This window comes from Ranitomeya imitator, chromosome 6, assembly GCF_032444005.1.
Source record: "Ranitomeya imitator isolate aRanImi1 chromosome 6, aRanImi1.pri, whole genome shotgun sequence".
Taxonomy (NCBI): Eukaryota; Metazoa; Chordata; class Amphibia; order Anura; family Dendrobatidae; genus Ranitomeya; species Ranitomeya imitator.
The window spans coordinates 90,800,569-90,826,480 of NC_091287.1; the positions used below are offsets into that span (position 1 = coordinate 90,800,569).

A 25,912-nucleotide genomic window follows, 5' to 3' on the forward strand; every position below is an offset into this window, starting at 1 on the left:
ATTAATCAATAGTAAATAAAAATATAAGCAACTTCATAATATATCTCATCAGAGAAATGTGCTTCTTTCACCTCCCGGACTGATCGTTTACTCTTAATTCATGGGTAATATCAATAAAATCTGTTTTCAGCTAAGACAGATTTTTACATTAGCCACATAGAATTTTACAAACACCAACTGTCATTTCCTATGAAGTGGAGAGGAGCTAGAGAGAGACTCAGACATTCTGTTGCAAGATGTCCTCCTGACATGACAGATACAGATCTCCATAGAACTGTGTGAGCACCAACTGTCATCTCCTATCTAGTAATGGAAAAGTCTGTACTCACTGAAGACAGATTTTACCCATGAATTGAGAATATTAACAATGTAGGATCAGTTCAGGAGGAGAGAGTAGCGGATTTCTCTAGAAAGATGTATTAGTCAGTTTTTATGTGTACAATTGAAATTTCTGAAATAAGTATTTATATAACAGTGACTCTTTATGTGCCTTGACATTTTTGGTTCCTCTGTTGGTTATACTACTCTCCCAGCCATATAGAGCTTCTTCTTGATAAACCCCAGGTGATCTATTTATTATTCTTACTTATATAGTGCCATCATGTTCCACAGGACTTTAAATACATTGCCATCACTGTCCCCGATGGGGCTCACAATCTACATTCCCTATCAGTATGTCTTTGGAGTGTAGGAGGAAACCGGAGAACCCGAAGGAAACCCACACAAACACGGGGAGAGCATACAAAGTTTATAAATAAAGCATCATTCCATTAATCATAAATAGCACTAATATCACTTCAGAGGGGAATTAAAATATAAAGCAAAAGGATCTCTATAGGTTATCAATAAAATATAACTTTCAATTAATATTGTTAACATTTTTACTCATAATAATTTAAATGAACTGAGCTCAAGATGTACAACAAAGTCACGCAAAATATGTGCATAAAATAATAATAATAAGGTGCTCAATGATAACAGTGCCCTAAAAGAAAGGTTCGCACCTAAGTCCACTCTGTTATACACCGTTTTCCACTGGATCAGCAAGACGAAATCCCACAAATCATGAACATTTGCCCTGCAGTCCAGTCGTGCCCAGAATAACTCCTACCCCTACAAGGGCAGTACTCAAGTGTATATCCTAAATATGTATGACAATACCCCTACAAAAAATCCCTCTTGAGTTGCTTTTCCGCCTCAGTCATGAGATCTCATTAAGGGAGTGTATTTGCAACAGGGGAAGTAGATCCTTAAGATCCACAAACACAATATGGGATACAGCCGGACTTGAGGTGGCAATATGAACCCAGCATAAGAATATCAGAAGTGTGCAGAGTGAAAATGAATACTGGGGTTTGCTACAAAATCTCTACAATTTGTTTGAGGAATGTATGGAAAAAAATGTGAATTCCTTGAGGCCCTGCTCACCTAAACAGCACACCAAGTACCATAAAAACTCCTGGTTTTGGCTTACAAATACCGATGTAAAATACTGACCAAATACTGCTAGTGTGACGGCAGCCTAACATTGATGATCTATCCTTAGGATAGGTTATCAATGTCTGATCTGTAGGGTGCGACACCCAGGGCCGCCATCAGGGCATTACTGCCCTTACTGGTGTATGGTGCCGGTTTAGTAACTGAAGATTCAGTTAAAATCTATATTGCATGTGGAAAGGGTTCCCACACGTCAATAGTTAACAGCCACCAGCCAATCACAGGCCGGTAACTGTCGTCAGCACGCACATCATTGGCGTATGACATCATTGCCATACGCGCCTCAGGTGAATCGGGGAGAGGACGCCGCTGGACTGCTGCCAGGTGAGGAGAAACCTGTTACTGTGCAGGGCGACACTGGCGCTTTTTTACTTCATCTGGTGTAGTATAGAAGTTGGGAAAAAATCGAGGAATGTGCCCTGGCAACTGTGCATGATCAAACAACTTTCCTAGCTCTGGTGGGCCGAATATTGTTGTGACGACGTCGGGTCACTATGGCAATGATTGGGACCCCGCATCACGCGCAGGGTCTCCGATCTAAGGGCAGAATGGCTGTTATTCCTCTGTAAGGAGAAGAACCCAGCTAGGCGTGCTTACTCTGTAATGGGTCCGGAACCGTTGGGGCTGTCACCTATGTTGCAGGGGAGAAAGCTTAAGGCCCTGGACCGTTCCTGGCAGTTGAGAAAAGGGGGTGTGGTTAAGCTGAGGGAACTGCAGTGTGCGAGTAACGTGACAGGTACGACGGGTACGTGCAGCACGCAAGAGGCCAGAGTAGAGGCTCCTAACGTGGAGTATAGTGAGTGAGCAGGCCTAAAACTTGAAGGCCAGAGGGTGATAAATGGAGACTGTCGTCAGAGCCTTGTACCGATATCGTTGACACCGCTGACATGGCTGACTGTGAGACAAAGGGCCCGCGCACGGGACATAGCCTCGCGCCTATGCAGACCGGAGAGTCGTATCGCCCGTTATGGACTTTATCCTGATAAACTTCTAAACAGACCCCACATGGGGGAAACCGCTGTGCAGGACAAAGACATTGCCTTGTATATTCCTTCTTCTTCCGGACCCAAAGCCGGCATCAGGACCACAAAGAAACATCTCCCACGATAGGACGCAAGACGCCATCTTCTCCAGGACGCCAAACTCTCCAGAACAATGCCAAATTTCCTTGGCGCCACCGTTTTCACACAGGGAATACACAGAGGACTGTGTTGGATTCATAAGTCTATTTCCTCTGAAGGTATTGTCTTAGTTACTTGTTTTACTACCGTGTTCCAAGTTACAGTAATTTGTATTCAGAAAATTTCCCTTTACTTCTCCCTGTGTGGAGTATCCACTGTAGAATTAAATCCCCTGTTAACCCTTGCTCTGACTACTTTCCGTTACTGCATCCTACATGCCTGCTGTCTTCTTACACCTCTACCGGCTCCCGGAATGCTGTGATCGAGTTCGATCCCAGCATTTAGGGGGATAAAGTGCTGGCAGCGGTGCAAGACCACTCCTAGCACTTAGTGCCAGATGTTAGCTGTCAGAATCAACTGACATCCAGCGGTGATCGCGCGCGCACAATCTGCGTGTGCGTACGATCGCCATGCAGTAATATGTCCCTAGTCAATAAGGCCCAGGGTGCGTGGACGTATTGTTACTGCAAATGTCAGAAAGGGGTCAATGTATGATTGGTGAGGACGTGGCGCAGAAGTAGAGTTTTTCCAAGAGTGAACGGTGGGACTGTGGAAGGTTTGAGGAGTGGAGGCAGAGCTGGGGTGGAGTCTGGGCGGAGTCTCAACGGGGCACAAAAATTTTGCCAGTATAGGGTGCTTAAATTCCTAGTGGCAGCTCTAGTGACACCCAACACGCCTACTGACCAGCTTCTCAGTGCTCAGTTACATAGCTGCTCTGTTTACCGATAGTAGCTGCGGCCAGCTACTGTATATCTGCCCCCTATTGATTTGAATAGGTGATGGCTTTGCAGTACCTGCCCACGGCCACTACCAGTAGACGGAGCAGCTCTGTAAGGCTATGTTCACAAGTTGCATTTTTGCAGCTTTTTTGCTGCTTTTTTTCATGCAAATTTTAAGCTGCATTTTACAGAAATCTCATGCAAATATATTGTTTTTTTCCTGACTGATTTGGAAAACTGCTACGTTTTTACAAACTGCTGCATGTCACTTTTTTCAGCGTATTTGCAACATGTTTTCACCCTTAGGAAACAATGGGTAAGTGCAAAAAATGCAGTAAAAAAGCAGGTATCAGCTTTTGCTGGGTATTTGGTGCAAAAATGAAAGAAAGTTAAATCAGACTTTTTGTCGGGCCACTTATCAACATGCACAAAAGACAACAAAAACTCAGCAATAAAAATGCAGCAAAAAACAGCAAAACCTGTATTTTCTAAGCAGCTTCTTTATTGCCAAGAGAGCAGGTTTTGCCTGCTAAAAAAAAAACCCAGCAAAAACACAACTTGTGAACATAGACTTACTGAGCACTTCCGGCAGCCGCCGGCACCGAGAACAGCTGATAAGCAGTGGTTTGGTGTCGCACCCCACGGATCAGACATTGATTACCTATCCAAAGGACAGGCCATCAATGTTAAAGGGAACCTGTCACCCCCAAAATCGATGGTGAGCTAAGCCCACCGGCTTCAGGGGCTTATCTACAGCATTCTGTAATGCTGTAGATAAGCCCCCGATGTATCCTGAAAGATAAGAAAAAGAGGTCAGATTATACTCACCTGGGCAGGCAGCCCGATCCGATGGGTGTCGCGGTCTGGGGCCTCCCATTTTCATAGGATGACGTCCTCTTATTCTCTTCACACCGCGGCTCCGGCGCAGGCGTACTTTGTCTGCCCTGTTGAGGGCAGAGCAAAGTACAGCAGTGCGCAGGCGCTGGGCCTCTCTGACCTATCCCGGCGCCTGCGCACTGCAGTACTTTGCTCTGCCCTCAACAGGGCAGACAAAGTACGCCTGCGCCAGAGCCGCAGCGTGAAGACAAGAAGAGGACATCATCTGATGAAGATAGGAGGCGCCGGACCGGACCGCGACACCCATCGGACCGGGACCGCCCCTGGGTGAGTATAATCTAACTTCTTTTTCTCATCTTTCAGGTTACATCGGGGTCTTATCTACAGCAATACAGAATGCTGTAGATAAGCCCGTGATGCTGGTGGGCTTAGCTCACCTTCGATTTTGGGGGTGACAGGTTCCCTTTAAAAGAGTGGACAACCTCTTTAATGAGAACAAGCAAGCTATTACCAGTTGTATACTTTATATGCATTCTGAAAATTCCAAAATAAGTACCGGTACATACAAAAATTAAATGAAAAGTTAGAGTCCTCCTAGTATGCCTTAGGCCGCCGTCACACATGCGAGTTTTACGGACGTAAGAGCGCAGAATCTACGTCCGTAAAACTCGCAAAAAATACGGCACAATTATTCTCTATGCCCCTGCTCCTATTTGCCGTATTTTACTGATCAGTATTATACGGCTTTCTACGGCCGTACAAAATCGCAGCATGCTGCGTTTGTCACCGTACTGCGCAAGAAATACGCCAATGAAAGTCTATGGAAGCGTGAAAAATACGGATTACACACGGACAAGCAGTGTGACTTGCGAGAAATACGCAGCGCTGTTAGAGAGAAAAGCCGGTAATTCAGTGCGGTGTACAGTAAAATCACACTGACAGCTTACAGTAGAATAGGTAGAATAAATGTGTACACATAGAATAGGTATATATATATATATATGTCATTAGACACATATATGTATATATATATTAATATTTATTCCAGCGCTAGACAGCTTGAAAGCCGGTAATTCAATTACCGGCTTTTTCCTTCTCCTTCCTAAAACCCGACATGATTTGAGACATGGTTTACATACAGTAAACCATGTCTTCTCTCCATTTTTTTTGCAGATTCCACACTACTAATGTCAGTAGTGTGTATCTGCAAAATTTGGCCGTTCTAGCTCTTTAAATAAAGGGTTAAATGGCGGAAAAAATTGGCGTGGGCTCCCGCGCAATTTTCTCCGCCAGAGTAGTAAAGCCAGTGACTGAGGGCAGATATTAATAGCCTGGAGAGGGTCCATGGTTATTGGCCCCCCCCTGGCTAAAAATATCTGCCCCCAGCCACCCCAGAAAAGGCACATCTGGAAGATGCGCCTATTCTGGCACTTGGCCACTCTCTTCCCATTCCCGTGTAGCGGTGGGATATGGGGTAATGAAGGGTTAATGCCACCTTGCTATTGTAAGGTGACATTAAGCCTAATTAATAATGGAGAGGCGTCAATTATGACACCTATCGATTATTAATCCAATACTAGTAAAGGGTTAAATAAAACACAAACACATTTTTTAAAATTATTTTAATGAAATAAAAACAATGGTTGTTGCAGTATTTTATTCAACGCCCAATCCAGTCACTGAAGACCCTCGTTCTGTGAGTAAAAAAACATAATAAACCAACAATATACTTACCCTCCGCAGATCTGTAACGTCCAACGATGTAAATCCTTCTGAAGGGGTTAAAACATTTTGCAGCAAGGAGCTGTGCTAATGCAGGCTGCTCCTCGCTGCAAAACCCCAGGGAATGAGGCTAAAAATAGATCAATGATCTTTATTTAGCTTCATTTGCGGTGAGGCGCCCTCTGCTGGCTGTTCATAGATCGTGGGAAATTACCTAGAAAGCCAGGGAGCTTTCTAGGTAATTTCCCACGATCTATGAACAGCCAGCAGAGGGCGCCTCACCGCAAATGAAGCTAAATATAGATCATTGATCTATTTTTAGCCTCATTCCCTGGGGTTTTGCAGCGAGGAGCAGCGTGCATTAGCACAGCTCCTTGCTGCAAAATGTTTTAACCCCTTCAGAAGGATTTACATCGTTGGACGTTACAGATCTGCGGAGGGTAAGTATATTGTTGGTTTATTATGTTTTTTTACTCACAGAACGAGGGTCTTCAGTGACTGGATTGGGCGTTGAATAAAATACTGCAACAACCATTGTTTTTATTTCATTAAAATAATTTTAAAAAATGTGTTTGTGTTTTATTTAACCCTTTACTAGTATTGGATTAATAATGGATAGGTGTCATAATTGACGCCTCTCCATTATTAATCTGGCTTAATGTCACCTTACAATAGCAAGGTGGCATTAACCCTTCATTACCCCATATCCCACCGCTACACGGGAATGGGAAGAGAGTGGCCAAGTGCCAGAATAGGCGCATCTTCCAGATGTGCCTTTTCTGGGGTGGCTGGGGGCAGATATTTTTAGCCAGGGGGGGCCAATAACCGTGGACCCTCTCCAGGCTATTAATATCTGCCCTCAGTCACTGGCTTTACTACTCTGGCGGAGAAAATTGCGCGGGAGCCCACGCCAATTTTTTCCGCCATTTAACCCTTTATTTTAAGAGCTAGAACGGCCAAATTTTGCAGATACACACTACTGACATTAGTAGTGTGGAATCTGCAAAAAAAATGGAGAGAAGACATGGTTTACTGTATGTAAACCATGTCTCAAATCATGTCGGGTTTTAGGAAGGAGAAGGAAAAAGCCGGTAATTGAATTACCGGCTTTCAAGCTGTCTAGCGCTGGAATAAATATTAATATATATACATATATGTGTCTCACTGACATATATATATATATATACCTATTCTATGTGTACACATTTATTCTACCTATTCTACTGTAAGCTGTCAGTGTGATTTTACTGTACACCGCACTGAATTACCGGCTTTTCTCTCTAATATATGTGTCTACTGACACATATATATATATATATATATATATATATATATATATATATATATATATATATAGACAGTATATATATATTTTCTTTTCTTTTTGGGACACATGGATCACTTCTATAGCGGTATGTTGGTTTTGCTAGCCTGCGAGAAAACCACGCAGTACGGATGCCATACGGATTACATACGGAGGATGCCATGCGCAAAAAACGCTGACACACCCTGCCTACGGAGGAGCTACGGACCACTTTTTTCGGGACTTTTCAGCGTATTACGGCCGTAATATACGGACCGTATTGTTTTATGCTGTGTGTGACGCCGGCCTTATTCCATGTCCCTGTACGTGGCAGTGTATCAGATGAAGGTTTAGGCACTCTGTGAGCCGCTGCATAATCTCTGTATTTAGCACTGCTAGATGGTAAACCTCCTGACGCTACATGCCTCACAGTTCTGTACTCACCCCATTAGATAATATTTCAGTGCTCCTCAGTACATGGAGGTACAATACAGAACTGTAGATTATGGACACTGTATATAGTGGATTTTGAGTTTCTTGATTGTTTACAGATGTTACAGATGCCAACTTGTCAAATCACATTTTCATCAAAGTACATTGCATATTTTGGCCACTAGGTGGCGAGTATTGAAATAAAATGCTACCATCTGGTGCATTAGAAATGATGTCAGATGGTTAAACGCTGTAGAAAGCAGCTATTATCTGCTCTCTCTGTACCTCGGCTGAGCTGTAGGTCTTATATGTTAATAAATGCATATTTATAGCATGGAGATGATGGCCTGGGTCCACTCAAGTTAAGTTTACATAACCATTTCCCTATAGAATTTTTCACAGGCAGTATTACTTTGCCTTACTAGCATGAACTCTAGTGCATGCCCTGCATTAACCTTTCTCTTTTTCACTCTCTATTTTTATTCTGGTTGAGTTTCTATGGAGAAAAGCACATTGCAATACACGAGTGTACTAGACCATGATGGCTGCGTTCACTCCTGGCTGATGTACCGGAATAGTGGGACAAGTGGTGCCCTTTAATGTATGATATTTCCAGGAAAGTTTTAGTCCTAGCAAAAGATGACAAATTCACTAGTTCATGGAAGTCATTAAATTAGAGTAGGTAAGAAGCAGAGAATTCCCATAAGGACTGATCCTTTTCATTATAATGGCTCTATTTGTGCCATTATCTAGAATCGGTATAGTTATGTGCCGCCAAGTAAACACTTGCAGCCAGCAAATTTCAGGGGAAAGTGGTGTCAATTCTCAGCAGTAGGGTTGAGCGACCTTGACCTTTTTAGAGTCGAGTTGTGTTTCGCGAAACCAGACTATCTTAGAAGTCGAGTCGAGTGGAATCGGCCGATTATCGCGAAAAGTCAGGTATCGCCCGAAACACGAAACCCAATGCAAGTCAATGGGGGAGCATAGTCGGCAGTGAGTGGAGGCCAGGAAAATACCTACACTGCCCATTTTAATGGCAAAAACATCCATTCTTTTTACTGAAGCTTGTCAATCGTAATTTAGCTTATAATAATTGGAAGGCATTTGAAATTGGGGGTCATTTGGCTAAAGTTGTGGGGGGTAGGGCTGGTTCAAGTAATTAGTGGGCCCAGGAAATCTGGAACGCGTCACGGCAGTGGAGCAGGGAGAGGAAAGTATTTCAACTTTGCAAGTGCTGTGATCCTGAGCAAGCAGGGGGGGCCCACTCGTTGGCACTGGCACTGGCACAGGGCCCCACCGGCAGCAACACTTTTGCGTACTATGAGAGGCCCTGTGCCAGTGACGTCGCCAACTAGTATTCCTCCCCCCACCTGATGAAGGAACCTGCACTTTCATCTGCACCTTCCTCTTTGTCCCCGTGTAAGGTGGTATGGTATGCGGGAAGAGGAACCTGACTTTCAGCAGGGTCACAATCTTGCTGTGTAGCGTGCACGGGGAATTTAGCGTTATGGGTCAATGTACCAGCAGACTCATCTATCACTGGCTGGGCAATGGGCAGGATGAGGAGGAAACACAGATATAGGCCCAAAGAATAAAGTGGGCTAAATGCAGTTCAAAATTGGTAACACAGGACTAACCAGGGGGCATTGCAGTGGAGGACAACTGGAATGAGAGGCTGACACAGAGAGTAGGCCCAAATCAGTAAGTAGTCGAAATGCAGTTCAAAATTGGCAACCGTAGTAAACAGGCGGCACAGCTTTGTTCAGTGGAAGAGAACAGCAAGGAGTGGCAGACACCGATAGTAGGCCCCAACCCAACTAGTAGGCCAAATGCAGTCTAACATTAACAACTACTTAACGAGAGCCTGAAAATGGAATTTCAGGACAGGAAACCAGGAGAACAGCAAGGAGTGGCAGACACCGATAGTAGGCCCCAACCCAACTAGTACGCCAAATGCAGTTGTTCCATTTAACCACAATTTAATGAGAGCCTGAAGATAGAAGCTCAGGAAAGGCAACCTGGAGAACACCTTGTAGTGTAACACACCATCTCTCTACACCCCATACCCAATTTGTAGGCCTAATGCAGTGTAGTTTCCAACAACTACTAAACGAGAGCAGGAAGATCGAAGCAATGGCGAGGAAACCTGGGGAACACCTTAGAGTGGAACACACCATCTCTCTACACCCCATACCCAATTTGTAGGCCTAATGCAGTGTAGTTTCCAACAACTACTAAACGAGAGCAGGAAGATCGAAGCAATGGCGAGGAAACCTGGGGAACACCTTGGAGTGGAACACACCATCTCTCTACCCCCCCATACCCAATTTGTAGGCCTAATGCACTGTAGTTTCCAACAACTACTAAACGAGAGCAGGAAGATCGAAGCAATGGCGAGGAAACCTGGGGAACCCCTTTGGAGTGGAACACACCATCTCTCTACACCCCATACCCAATTTGTAGGCCTAATGCACTGTAGTTTCCAACAACTACTAAACGAGAGCATTAAGATCGCAGCAATGGCGAGGAAACCTGGGGAACACCTTGGAGTGGAACACACCATCTCTCTACCCCCCATACCCAATTTGTAGGCCTAATGCAGTATAGTTTCCAACAACTACTAAACGAGAGCAGGAAGATCGAAGCAATGGCGAGGAAACCTGGGGAACCCCTTTGGAGTGGAACACACCATCTCTCTACACCCCATACCCAATTTGTAGGCCTAATGCACTGTAGTTTCCAACAACTACTAAACGAGAGCATTAAGATCGCAGCAATGGCGAGGAAACCTGGGGAACACCTTGGAGTGGAACACACCATCTCTCTACACCCCATACCCAATTTGTAGGCCTAATGCACTGTAGTTTCCAACAACTACTAAACGAGAGCATTAAGATCGCAGCAATGGTGAGGAAACCTGGGGAACACCTTGGAGTGGAACACACCATCTCTCTACACCCCATACCCAATTTGTAGGCCTAATGCACTGTAGTTTCCAACAACTACTAAACGAGAGCATTAAGATCGCAGCAATGGCAAGGAAACCTGGGGAACACCTTGGAGTGGAACACACCATCTCTCTACACCCCACACCCAATTTGTAGGCCTAATGCACTGTAGTTTCCAACAACTACTAAACGAGAGCAGGAAGATCGAAGCAATGGCGAGGAAACCTGGGGAACACCTTGGAGTGGAACACACCATCTCTCTACACCCCATACCCAATTTGTAGGCCTAATGCAGTGTAGTTTCCAACAACTACTAAACGAGAGCATTAAGATCGCAGCAATGGCGAGGAAACCTGGGAAACACCTTGGAGTGGAACACACCATCTCTACACCCCAGACCCAACTTGTAGGCCGAATGCAGTGTTGTTTTCAACAACTACTTAAGAAGAGCCTGAAGATCAAAGCTCAGAAAAGGCAACCCGGGGAACACCTTGGAGCGGCAGACACTGGTAGTAGGCTGTAAACCCCAAATTATGGTCAATGGAGTTTATGAAATGTTCCAGGGGTACACAGGCAGCATTAGTGTGGTAAGCGGAGGACAATTTATATTTGGGACTGCAGACAGACTTTGTAGGCTGTCCCCTGTGGACCATGCATCCACAACATTAACCCAGTGCGCCGTAATGGACATCTAACCTTTCGTGGACATGCCTACTGGTCCATGCATCTGTTGTCAGGTGCACCTTTCTACTATTAGATAGCCAGAGAGCATGGACAATGCAGATTTTTACATGATGCTGTAGTGCTGGGATGGCTTTTCTTGCAAAAGAAGTGACGACTGGGTAGCTCTTACCGTGGTACAGCGTAGTCCATCTGGGCTTTATAATTGTAAAATAGAGAAAAAAAATTGGCTGTATGCACTTTAAAATAGGTTACAGGGGTACACGGGCGGCAGTGGTCTGGTCAGTGTAGTTGTAGTAGAAAGAAGGGACCGCAGACAGGCTTCGAAGGCCTAACATAACAAATTGGACAGGCTGTAGGCACTTTTACATTGGTTCCAGGGGTACACGGGCAGCAGTACAATGGTCAGTGGAGGCCAAGTGGAAGGAGGGACCGCAGACAGGCTTCGAAGGCCTAACATAAAAAAATAGGGCTGTTGGCAATTTAAAATTGGTTCCAGGGGTACACGGGCAGCAGTACAATGGTCAGTGGAGGCCTAGTGGAAGGAGAAACCGCAGACAGGCTTCGAAGGCCTAACATAACAAAAATAGGGGTGCAGGCAATTTAACATTGGTTCCAGGGGTACACGGGCAGCAGTGGTCTGGTCAGTGTAGTAGTAGTAGAAAGAAGGGACTGCAGACAGGCTTCGAAGGCCTAATATAACAAAATTGGGCTGTTGGCAATTTAAAATTAGTTCCAGGGGTACACGGGCAGCAGTACAATGGTCAGTGGAGGCCTAGTGGAAGGAGGGACCGCAGACAGGCTTCGAAGGCCTAACATAACAAAAATAGGGGTGCAGGCAATTTAACATTGGTTCCAGGGGTACACGGGCAGCAGTGGTCTGGTCAGTGTAGTAGTAGTAGAAAGAAGGGACTGCAGACAGGCTTCGAAGGCCTAACATAACAAAATTGGGCTGTTGGCAATTTAAAATTGGTTCCAGGGGTACACGGGCAGCAGTACAATGGTCAGTGGAGGCCTAGTGGAAGGAGGGACCGCAGACAGGCTTCGAAGGCCTAACATAACAAAAATGTCAATACAATGGTATTGTCAGTGCCAGGCATTGAAGGATGTCAGCGCATAGACTAAACATTGGTGGAGCTGTGAGAGATAATTTTGCAAGTGGTAGAGCACTGTTTGAGCTGGGGGGGGAACTGTCTTGTGGCCGGCGGTACAGGCCCAGGGCCCCTCATATTACAACGGTGTGTCTGACGTTGGGTGCACACCACCACCGCCAGAGACACTTTATTGTACTATGAGGGACCCAGTGGCAGTGCCGTCAACCAAAAGCGGGCACACCCACCTCTTCAGAAAAAAAACAGCACTCTCACGGGTGCTGGCGCCAAGTGGCGATACCACGGCCCCGTGTGGGGAGTTTGGCCATTTAGGGAGGTGTAAACATGTCGTATGCTGGACAATCAGGTGCAGCAAATTACGATATTGGAAAAGTCATTCATAATAGTCCACAGGCAAGACCTTTTCATAGGAAAGCTAGGTGTCAGCCGGGCAAGGTGGGGCAAAAGATTTCGAAATCCAGTTGTGGTTCATTTTAATGAAGGTTAGATCATCTACATTTTGGGTAGCCAGACGAGTCCTTTTTTCTGTTAGTATTGAACCTGCAGCACTGAATACTCTTTCTGATAGGACACTAGCTGCCGGGCAAGCAAGCTCCTGCAATGCATATTCTGCCAATTCTGGCCAGGTGTCTAATTTGGATGCCCAGTAATCAAATGGGAATGACGGTTGAGGGAGAACGTCGATAAGGGATGAAAAATAGTTTGTAACCATACTGGACAAATGTTGTCTCCTGTCACTTTGAATTGATGCTGCAGTACCTGTCCTGTCTGCGGTCATAGCAAAATCACTCCACGACCTGGTCAGAAAACCCCTCTGGCCAACGCCACTTCTGATTTCTGCCCCTCTAACACCTCTGGTCTGCTGGCCCCTGCAGCTCGTGTGAGAACGATCATGGGCGCTGTGTGCAGGGAATGCCATAAGCAAACGGTCAACAAGAGTTGATTGTTTGGTTGCTAATATTATTTCCAAGTTCTCATGTGGCATTATATTTTGCAATTTGCCTTTACAGTGAGGATCAAGGAGGCAGGCCAACCAGTAATCGTCATCGTTCATCATTTTAGTAATGCGTGTGTCCCTTTTGAGGATACGTAAGGCATAATCCGCCATGTGGGCCAAAGTTCCAGTTCTCAAATCTGCGGTTGTGCTTGGTTGAGGGGCAGTTTCAGGCAAATCCACGTCACTTGTGTCCCTCCAAAAACCAGAACCCGGCCTTGCCGCGCCAACAATTTCCAGTGGCCCCGGAAAAGCTTCCTCATTAAAAATATAATCATCCCCATCATCCTCCTCGTCCTCCTCCTCCTCTTCGCCCGCTACCTCGTCCTGTACACTGCCCTGGCCAGACAATGGCTGACTGTCATCAAGGCTTTCCTCTTCCTCAGCTGCAGACGCCTGATCCTTTATGTGCGTCAAATTTTGCATCAGCAGACGCATTAGGGGGATGCTCATGCTTATTATGGCATTGTCTGCACTAACCAGCCGTGTGCATTCCTCAAAACACTGAAGGACTTGACACATGTCTTGAATCTTCGACCACTGCACACCTGACAACTCCATGTCTGCCATCCTACTGCCTGCCCGTGTATGTGTATCCTCCCACAAAAACATAACAGCCCGCCTCTGTTCGCACAGTCTCTGAAGCATGTGCAGTGTTGAGTTCCACCTTGTTGCAACGTCTATGATTAGGCGATGCTGGGGAAGGTTCAAAGAACGCTGATAGGTCTGCATACGGCTGGAGTGTACGGGCGAACGGCGGATATGTGAGCAAAGTCCACGCACTTTGAGGAGCAGGTCGGATAACCCCGGATAACTTTTCAGGAAGCACTGCACCACCAGGTTTAAGGTGTGAGCCAGGCAAGGAATGTGTTTCAGTTGGGAAAGGGAGATGGCAGCCATGAAATTCCTTCCGTTATCACTCACTACCTTGCCTGCCTCAAGATCTACAGTGCCCAGCCACGACTGCATTTCTTTCTGCAAGAACTCGGACAGAACTTCCGCGGTGTGTCTGTTGTCGCCCAAACACTTCATAGCCAATACAGCCTGCTGACGTTTGCCAGTAGCTGCCCCATAATGGGAGACCTGGTGTGCAACAGTGGCAGCTGCGGATGGAGTGGTTGTGCGACTGCGGTCTGTGGACGAGCTCTCGCTTCTGCAGGAGGACGAGGAGGAGGGGGTGCGAACGGCTACAGCCAACTGTTTCCTAGACCATGGGCTAGGCAGAACTGTCCCAAACTTGCTGTCCCCTGTGGACCCTGCATCCACAACATTCACCCAGTGTGCCGTGATGGACACATAACGTCCCTGGCCATGCCTACTGGTCCATGCATCTGTTGTCAGGTGCACCTTTGTGCTCACAGATTGCCTGAGTGCATGGACGATGCGCTCTTTAACATGCTGGTGGAGGGCTGGGATGGCTTTTCTGGAAAAAAATTGTCGACTGGGTAGCTCGTAGCGTGGTACAGCGTAGTCCATCAGGGCTTTGAAAGCTTCGCTTTCAACTAACCGGTAGGGCATCATCTCTAACGAGATTAGTCTAGCTATGTGGGCGTTCAAACCCTGTGTACACGGATGCGAGGCTAAGTACTTCCTTTTTCTAACCATAGTCTCATGTAGGGTGAGCTGGACTGGAGAGCTGGAGATCGTGGAATTAGCGGGGGTGCCGGTGGACATGGCAGACTGAGAGACGGTGGGAGATGGTATTGTTGCCGCCGGTGCCCTAGATGCAGTGTTTCCTACTACGAAACTGGTGATTCCCTGACCCTGACTGCTTTGGCCTGGCAAAGAAACCTGCACAGATACTGCAGGTGGTGCGGAAAATGGTGGCCCTACACTGCCGGAAGGGATGTTGCGTTGATGACTAGCTTCATTGGCCGAGGGTGCTACAACCTTAAGGGACGTTTGGTAGTTAGTCCAAGCTTGCAAATGCATGGTGGTTAAATGTCTATGCATACAACTTGTATTGAGACTTTTCAGATTCTGCCCTCTGCTTAAGGTAGTTGAACATTTTTGACAGATGACTTTGCGCTGATCAATTGGATGTTGTTTAAAAAAATGCCAGACTGCACTCTTTCTAGCATCGGATACCTTTTCAGGCATTGCAGACTGAGCTTTAACCGGATGGCCACGCTGTCCTCCCACAGGTTTTGGCTTTGCCACACGTTTTGGGCAAGATACGGGCCCGGCAGATGGAACCTGTTGCGATGTTGATGCCTGCTGCGGCCCCTCCTCCTCCGCTTCAGAACTGCTGCCGCCTGCACCCTGTTCCCCCAATGGCTGCCAATCGGGGTCAACAACTGGGTCATCTATTACCTCTTCTTGTAGCTCGTGTGCAACTTCGTCTGTGTCACCGTGTCGGTCGGTGGTATAGCGTTCATGATGGGGCAACATAGTCTCATCAGGGTCTGATTCTTGATCATTACCCTGCGAGGGCAATGTTGTGGTCTGAGTCAAAGGACCAGCATAGTAGTCTGGCTGTGGCTGTGCATCAGTGCACTCCATGTCAGATTCAACTTGTAATGGGCATGGACTGTTAACTGCTTCACTTTCTAAGCCAGGGACGGTATGTGTAAAGAGCTCCATGGAGTAACCCGTTGTGTCGCCTGCTGCATTCTTCTCTGTTGTTGTTTTTGCTGAAGAGGACAAGGAAGCGACTTGTCCCTGACCGTGAACATCCACTAACGACGCGCTGCTTTTACATTTACCAGTTTCACGAGAGGAGGCAAAAAAGAGCTAGAGGCTGAGTCAGCAAGATAACCCAAAACTTGCTCTTGCTGCTCCGGCTTTAAAAGCGGTTTTCCTACTCCCAGAAAAAGGAGCGTTCGAGGCCTTATGTAGCCAGACGACGAAACTGGCTCCACAGCTCCAGACTTAGGTGCAATATTTTTTTTCCCACGATCACCTGATGCTCCACCACTACCACTACCCTCATTACCAGCTGACAATGAACGCCCCCGGCCACGACCTCTTCCACCAGACTTCCTCATTGTTTTAAAAACGTAACCAAACTAACGGTATTTGTTGCTGTCACACAACTTACACGGTGAGCTATAACTTCAGTATGATTTAGCTACCCCTTTACAGGTGGGTGAGACCACAACGAAAATCAGGCACAATGTTACACACTCTGTTTTTGGTGGCAACAAATGAGAGAGATGCCACACACGCAGGACTGTCACTGAAGCACAAATGTAAATATTAATCTCCCACTGTTTTTTATTTATTTATTTATTTATTTTTCAGGGAGACTTTAGAAACAAAATAAAATAAAATGATTTTTTCAGGAAGAATTTCGAAACCAAATAAAATAAAATGATTTCTTCAGGGAGAATTTAGAAAACAAATAAAACAAAAAATAGGCTTTCTATGGCCCACTGAGTGAGAGATGACGCACACAGGAGTCAGGAGTGGCACACAAGCCCAGAGGCCAATATTTTTCTCCCAATGATTGATGTAGTGATTTTTTCAGGTAGATTTTGGAACCCAAATCAAGCTAAAAAAATAATAGGCTTTCTATGGCCCACAATTGGAGAGAGAGAGAGAGATGGCACACCCAGGAGTCAAGACTGGCACACAAGCAGAAAGGGCAATATGAATCTCCCACTGATTTGATTTTTTTTTTTTTTTCAGGGAGACTTTAGAAAAAAAAAATAATTAAAAAAAATGATTTTTTCAGGAAGATTTTAGAAACCAAATAAAATAAAATGATTTTTTCAGGGAGAATTTAGAAAACAAATAAAACAAAAAATAGGCTTTCTTTGGCCCACTGTGTGAGAGATGACGCACACAGGAGTCAGGAGTGGCACACAAGCCCAGAGGCCAATATTTATCTCCCACTGATTGATTTATTGATTTTTTCAGGTAGAATTTAGAACCCAAATCAACCAAAAAAATAAATAGGCTTTCTATGGCTCACTATCTGAGAGAGAGAGATGGCACGCTTAGGACTGGCACACAAGCCCAAAGGCCAATATTAATTGCCCTTTTTTTTTTTTCAGGGAGAATTTATAACACACAAAAAAATAAATAAATAGGCTTTCTATGGCCCACTATTTGTGAGAGAGATGGCACGCTCAGGACTGGCACACAAGCCCAGAGGCCAATATTAATCTCCCACTTTTTTTTTTTTTTTTTCAGGGAAAATTTATAAACCCAATAAAAAAAATAATAAATAGGCTTTCTATGGCCCACTATCTGAGAGAGAGAGATGGCACGCTTAGGACTGGCACACAAGCCCTAAGGCCAATATTAATCTCCCTTTTTTTTTCAGGGAGAATTTATAAAACCAAAAAAAAATAAACAAATAGGCTTTCTATGGCCCACTATTTGTGAGAGAGATGGCACGCTCAGGACTGGCACACAAGCCCAGAGGCCAATATTAATCTCCCACTTTTTTTTTTTTTTTTCAGGGAAAATTTATAAACCCAATAAAAAAAATAATAAATAGGCTTTCTATGGCCCACTATCTGAGAGAGAGAGATGGCACGCTTAGGACTGGCACACAAGCCCAAAGGCCAATATTAATCTCCCTTTTTTTTTTCAGGGAGAATTTATAAAACCAAAAAAAAATAAATAAATAGGCTTTCTATGGCCCACTATTTGTGAGAGAGATGGCACGCTCAGGACTGGCACACAAGCCCAGAGGCCAATATTAATCTCCCACTTTTTTTTTTTTTTTTTCAGGGAAAAGTTATAAACCCAATAAAAAAAATAATAAATAGGCTTTCTATGGCCCACTATCTGAGAGAGAGAGATGGCACGCTCAGGACTGGCACACAAGCCCACAGGCCAATATTAATCTCCCTTTTTTTTTTCAGGGAGAATTCATAAAACCAAAAAAAATAAAATAAATAGGCTTTCTATGGCCCACTATTTGTGAGAGAGATGGCACGCTTAGGACTGGCACACAAGCCCAAAGGCCAATATTAATCTCCCACTGATTGATTTATTGATTTTTTCAGGTAGAATTTAGAACCCAAATAAAGCAAAAAAAAAAAATAGGCTTTCTATGGCCCACTGAGTGAGTGATGATGCACACAGGAGTCAGGAGTGGCACACAAGCCCTGAGGCCAATATTTTTCTCCCACTGATTGATGTAGTGATTTTTTCAGGTAGATTTTGGAACCCAAATCAAGCAAAAAAATAAATAGGCTTTCTATGGCCCACTGAGTGAGAGATGGCACAGACAGGGATGGCACTCTAGCAGAAATGCCAATCTTAATCTCCCACAAAAAAAAAAAAAAAGGAACTGTCCTTCAATTACTATCTCCCTGCAGTAATCTCAGCCAGGTATGGCAGGCAGCAATAAGGAGTGGACTGATGCACAAATTAAATAAAAAGTGTGTACAAACAAACAAGATAGCTGTGCAGAAAGGAAGGAACAAGAGGATTTGTGCTTTGAAAAAAGCAGTTGGTTTGCACAGCGGCGTACACACAGCAATGCAGCTATCAGGGAGCCTTCTAGGGCAGCCCAATGAGCTACAGTGCTGAGAAAAAAAAAAAAAAATGTAGCTTCCACTATCCCTGCACACCGAAGGTGGTGTTGGACAGTGCAAATCGCTACAGCACAAGCGGTTTGGGGGTTAATGGACCCTGCCTAACGCTATCCCTGCTTCTGACGAAGCGGCAGCAACCTCTCCCTAAGCTCAGATCAGCAGCAGTAAGATGGCGGTCGGCGGGAACGCCCCTTTATAGCCCCTGTGACGCCGCAGACAGCAAGCCAATCACTGCAATGCCCTTCTCTAAGATGGTGGGGACCAGGACCTATGTCATCACGCTGCCCACACTCTGCGTTTACCTTCATTGGCTGAGAAATGGCGCTTTTCGCGTCATTGAAACGCGACTTTGGCGCGAAAGTCGCGTACCGCATGGCCGACAACGCACAGAGGTCGGATCGGGTTTCATGAAACTCGACTTCGCCAAAAGTCGGCGACTTTTGAAAATGTTCGACCCGTTTCGCTCAACCCTACTCAGCAGCACCTTTTATTGTCCTATATGGTAAATTACTGTATTGTCATTTGTAGATTACCAGCACGACTATTGGCGGCACAAAACTTGCAGGACAATTTAATAAGGCTTTATAATGAGAAATCCACATGCAAGATTTGGGATTCCTACTACATTTGTGCAAACAGAATAATTACAGGATGGCTGTCCTGGAAATGTCAAGGAAAGCTCTCGATCAACATTTATGCCTGTTTTGGTCCAAAATGAAACCGTATATGCAAAATCGGGTAACACAATCAAGCAAGAATTAAAGGGACATTAGCATTTTAAGCTGATTATACTGGAAAAATGTCAGCAAGAAATGACTGATCAAACCAGGCCCAGTCACTCTGTGCACCCTTGGTGCGTAGTTTAGTCCATGTTCCCACCTACTTGTTTTCCATCTATCCCTGCGACTCTCTGCTTACTGCAAAACCAGAGCAGTCAATCCAAGAACAGGAGGATGAAGATATGCAAAACAGTAGGCAGAAAGGTGAACTGCACTGTATGCTCATGCTCAGGGTGCACTTGAGCTTGGTTTTGACAGTCATTTTCTTCTGACAATAATGGCACAGCCGGCAGCACTTGTCACTTTCCATAACTTCAATGAACAGATCTTGCAGTCAGCTCTTCATTAACGTCCATGGTGGAAACGACCTTAAATCTGTGAAACAAAACTCTAGTCCCATTTTGTCCCCATAAATGTTCTAGTTGAGATGACTATTATGGACAGTATATGTAAGAGATATATTATAGGGATGTCTTTATACAAATGTGCACAGGTGATTTACGAGCTTGACAGTAAGAAATATAATAATAATTAGGATTCATACCTGGAAGCACTTCATAAATGTCATCACTTGGACAAGGTTGGCTCACATCATCATACGTGTCACCGTCTATAAGAGGGAGGAAAAAAAACACCTTTTTACTAAAGTTAAGTTCATTTATGTACTTTTCATTGAAAGAAGTATATTATATATTTTTTTTTTTTTTATTTGGGGGGGGGGGGGTGGAGGGAGATTTCCCCCTCCCCCCACCATCATCTCACCTTCATACCCACCCCCTCACATTCATAGTGATACCTAGTTCCTGATATTCCAGAAAGGTACAATCAGCTGTTCTGCTACATGTGGACATCACTCGTGGTTCTCTGGGGAAAAACTAAGTATAACTTTACTGGATGGGATGGGCAGTTTCCTTCTTGCAAAAAGTAGCACTTTTGGCTTTCTCTAAGGGGGTTACTTTAAAGGGTGTGTCCATACACATAAAGACATTTATAAGCGGGTGTTACCTTTACTTTTGTCATTTAGGGTGTGTTTCTTTAAAGCTTACTACGCCCAGCATTGGTCGTATTATGGGGAACGATAATGCCCATTTGTGAATGTATTTATACATTTCCAATTCTCAGAGCAATATGATGATACAAAGTTTTAAGGCTATACAAGCATGGAAAAAAATTGTTGCCACCCTTCTGTTAAAGTTAAAAAAAAACACAATAGTCACTGAAAGAATTTGAAACTGACAAAAGTAATTTTCAATTTTAAATTTGGTGAATATCAACTAATGAAAATTAGGCATTGCTTTATGTTGTGGTTCAGCAGAAAAATAAAAAAAAATAATAGGAATAATGAAAATGGCCTGGACAAAAATGATGGAACCTTTAACTTAATATTTTTTTTTGCACAAACCTTTGAGGCAATCACTGCAAACAAACGATTTCTGTAACTCTCAATGAGACTTCTGCAGTGCACCTGTCCACAGGTACTGTATATTGGCCAGTTTCTCAGGAGCAAACCAAACTGCTCCAGCAGTCTCAGGTGTAAACGGTGTCTTCTTCAGACAACAGATTTCAGCGCCTTCTTCAGATGTTCAGTAGGATCAAGATTAAGATTCATAGAAGCAACTTCAGAACAATCCAATGACATTCTTTGATGATTTTAGCTGTGTTTTTGTTTACCCTGTTGAAGGACACATGACTTGCGACTCAGACCAAGCTTTCTGAAATTAGGCAGCACATTTTGCTCCAGAATGCCTTAATAATCTTGCGATTTCATTGTACCCTGCACAGATTCAAGACTCCCTGTGCCAGATGCAGCCAAACAACCCCAAAACATAACCGAACCTCCTCCATGTTTCACAGTAGGTACAATGTTCTTTTCTTTGTATCCTTCATTTTTGCTATGAACATAGAGTTGATGTGAGTTGCCGAAAAGCTCCAGTTTTGTCTCATCTATCCAAAGGACATTCTCCCTGAAGCTTTGTGGCTTGTCAATATGCATTTTGGCAAATTCCAGTCTCGCATTTTTTTATGATTGGCTTCCATCAGTGGTTTCCTCCTGTCATGGCTTGATCCGGAGACCTGTGGCTGTGTGGTCGGTTTCCCTCTCTGTTGGACCACAGCCTGTGTTTTGCTTCTATGCAGGTGTTTTCACTTCCTCGTTTGGTTTGTCCTATTACATCTTAAAAGGGGCTATTTATACTCTCTGGGCACATGCAGGCTTTGCTGGCTATATTCCAAGTTAGATGGATGTTTGGAGTCACAGCTTCCTCCCAATTAAGTGCTATCTTGCTGAGGTTATCTCTATTGCTTCTCCTGTGGTTTGTTTGCTTGTCCCCTTTCCTAGCACTCTTTCAATTTTGTTATGCTTAGGGTCCGGGGGGTCTCCACATATACTGAAGGTCTTTTTGGGTTCTTTTCTTTTTCTCTCGTTTTTCATGTATGACCGTGTGAACATGTCCTTAGGCCTATGCCTCACCCTCTGTCTGTGTGCACCATGTTCCATAGTTGTTGTTTTGGATTACACTCTGTGTATAGTTGAGGGTGCAGTTAAGGACACTCGGTCAGCAGACATTGAGGGTGCCTCTGTGTAATTTTGGGGTGCAAAAGTCTGCGGTAAGGTAGGAATAGATCAGGGTCAAGATAGGAATTTGCCTAGTCTGTACAGGAACCTCTGGTGTGCACCTTGAACATCTTCCTTGGTTTGTTCATCCTTATGCATTAGGGCTTAGTCTGACTCTTAACACATCCTCTGTCTCCTTTGACCAAGAAAAGCAATTGGATTTTTCAGGCTGTTATGATCGCAGTGATGCCAAGCTTATATCGTTTTTTTTTAATTAGCTTAGTGGCTTGAAAAGTTCTGACCGTTTTACGAGATCTTTAGCTTTTTTATTTTTCTATCTAATGAGCTGCATGAAGGCTTTTTTTATTGCTTACTCAGCTGGAGTATTTATTGTTATTATTTTGAAATAGAGATTTTGATCAGGTTTATATTGCATCTTTTGAAAAGAGGTTCTGGCAATTATATTTTTTACCTGCTTTTAACTTTAATAACTTTATATTTTTATAGATCAAATATTGGAGAAAGAGACTGATAGCATCATTAAATTAGTAAATCAGCAGCGATTAGATCTAGCTCTGATCGCTGCTCCTAGAGGCAGGTGCCGGCTGTGTAACAAAGTGCGCACCTGTGAGGAGCAGGCACAGCACCCACTCCATGACATATGTACAGTTAGATCCATATATATTTGGACAGAGACAACATTTTTCTAATTTTGGTTATAGACATTACCACAATGAATTTTAAGCAAAACAATTCAGATGCATTTGAAGTTCAGACTTTCAGCTTTCATTTGAGGGTATGCACATTAAAATTGAATGAAGGGTTTAGGTGTTTCAGCTCCTTAACATGTGCCACCCTGTTTTTAAAGGGACCAAAAGTAATTGGACAATTGACTCCAAGGCTATTTCATCGACAGGTGTGGGCAATCCCTTCGTTATGTCAATCTCAATTAAGCAGATAAAAGGCCTGGAGTTGATTTGAGGTGTGGTGCTTGCATTTGAAAGGTTTTGCTGTGAAGTAAACATGCGACCAAAGGAGCTGTCCATGCAGCTGAAATAAGCCATCCTTAAGCTGTGAAAACATAAAAAACCCATCCAAGAAATTGCTACAATATTAGTAGTGGCAAAATCTACAGTTTGGTACATGCTGAGAAAGAAAGAAAGCACTGGTGAACTCATCAATGCGAAAAGACCTGGGCACCCACAGAAGACAACAGTGGTGGATGCTCGCAGAATAATCTCCATGGTGAAGAGAAACCCCTTCACAACAGCCAACCAAGTGACCAACACTCTCCAGGAGGTCGGCGTATCAATATCTAAATCTACCATAAAGAGAAGACTGCATAAAAGTAAATACAGAGGGTTCACTGCACGGTGCAAGCCACTCATAAGCATCAAAAATAAAAAGGCTAGACTGGACTTTCCTTTAAAACATCTAAAAAAGCCAGCACAGTTCTGGAAGAGCATTCTTTGGACAGATGAAACCAAGATCAACCTCTACCAGAATGATGGAAAGAGAAAAGTATGGCGAAGGCGTGGTACAGCTCATGATCCAACGCATACCACATCATCTGTAAAACACGGTGGAGGCAGTGTGATGGCTTGGGCATGCATGGCTGCCAGTGGCACTGGACCACTAGTGTTTATGGATGATGTGACACAGGACAGAAGCAGCCAAATTAATTCTGAGGTATTCAGAGCCATACTGTGTGTTCAGATCCAGCCAAATGCAGCCAAACTTATTCATCATTTCATACTAGAGATGGACAATGACCCAAAACATAAAGCCAAAGCAACTCAGCCGTCTATTAAAGCAAAGAAGTTGAATATTCTTGATAGGCCTAGTCAGTCACCTGATCTCAACCCAATTGAGCATGTATTTCACTTATTAAAGACTAAACTTCAGACAGAAAGGCCCACAAACAAACAGCAACTGAAAACCACTGCAGTGAAGGCCTGGCAGAGCATCAAAAAGGAGGAAACACAGCGTCTGGTGAGGTCCATGAGTTCAAGACTTCAGGCAGTCATTGCCAACAAAGGGTTTTCAACCAAGTACTAGAAATGAACATTTTTTAAAAAAAATTTTAATCTGTCCAATTACTTTTGGTCCCTTTAAAAACTGGGTGGCACGTGTTAAGGAGCTGAAACTCCTAAACCCTTCATCCAATTTAAATGTGGATACCCTCAAATGAAAGCAGAAAGTCTGAACTTCAACTGCATCTGAATTGTTTTTTTTTTAAATTCATTGTGGTAATTTCTATAATCAAAATTAGAAAAATGTTGTCTCTGTCCAAATATATATGGACCTAACTGTATATGTTATGGAGCTGAAAGGGATAAAACAAAATACGTATATATTTGCCCTTGGTGTGATAGCCTGCAGCATTTTCTGAATTACACTACTACTTCAGTCTTGCACAAATTCTGTGGTGAGATAAGAGGTTAATCTCCAAACTAATCTACTGATGTCTACCCCTACATACCTTTTGGTCCTTCCAAGATCTCCATCTCTCCTCCACACTGTTATGTTCCTCACCCAATTGCCTCCAAGACTTCTCCCGGGCATCCCCCTCTGGAATTCTGTACCCAAACACATCCGGTTCCAACACATTTGGAATCTTAGGAAGGAACTTGAAAGCCCATCTCTTCAACAAAGCCTAAATTCTGCAATGACCCAGCTGCCACCTCACCACCACTAGAGCTCTGCAACCCTGTAACCTCCTGTCTACTTCCCCATTGTCCCGTACACTGTAAGCCCACAAAGGCAGGGCTCTCCCCCTTTCTGTACCAGTCTGTCATTGTTAGTATATATCTGTATTTTGCATGTAACCATCTCTTGTACTAAATATAAATAATAATAATCTCCTGCTCATCAGTTCAATCTTCAGCTGGAGATTGACTGGAGCCCCACCCCATTGATTACAGAGAAGGGACTTAGTGAGGTTTTGTTTCACTGCATTAAGGGCAGAGTAGAGAGGCTACTGCTGCTCTGGATACTCGTCTGAGCTCCTAACACAAGGAAGATTTTTCTCAGTTTTAATTATAGTTGAGAAAATTGTTTTAGTGCATTTTCTGCATGTTGTCTTTCCTTAAAGGGGTTGCTCACTACTTGGACAATCCCTTCTTAAATGCAACAGGACCCCATGTAAAATAAAAACACCATAGACTCACCTCTTGCTCCAGCACCATTCCAGCGGTCGCTGCAGTGTGTGACATTGTTATTCATCAGTGGCCACCTGGTAGGCTGCGGTGCCCACTTGACATAATATTATGTGTATGCTGACAGACACTGCCCCAACATCACTGGAATGGTGCTGGTCTGGAAGGGAAGTGAGTATATGGTGTTTTTATTTTACATGAGGTCCGGGTGAATTTTAAAAGGTGTTTTAAAAGTAGGGGACAACCCCTTTAATTTGGGGAAATTCGAGATGAATAATTTTCACAGTATGATTTATTTATTTTACTCACTTATATAGCGCCATTAATTCCACACTATTGACACTGTTCCCATTGGGGCTCACAATCTAGATTCCCTATGAGTATGTCTATGGAGTGTGGGAGGAAACCTGAGAACCCGAAGGAAACTCATACTAAGGCTGGTTTCACATTTGCGTTTTTTTTTTTGCGTTTTTGTGCAAAAAATGCATGCGTTTTTTTCC

General features: G+C 44.1%; 1 protein-coding gene across 1 annotated transcript in view; it reads right to left on the minus strand.

Moving 5' to 3' along the window:
- SKAP2 (src kinase associated phosphoprotein 2) overlaps positions 1-25,912 on the minus strand; it is a 324,806-nt gene that overhangs the window by 106,941 nt on the left and 191,953 nt on the right. Inside the window, exon 9 of the mRNA XM_069729895.1 lies at positions 20,245-20,310. Within this exon, the coding sequence (XP_069585996.1) occupies positions 20,245-20,310 (66 nt within the window). The remainder of the gene's footprint in view (positions 1-20,244; positions 20,311-25,912) is intronic.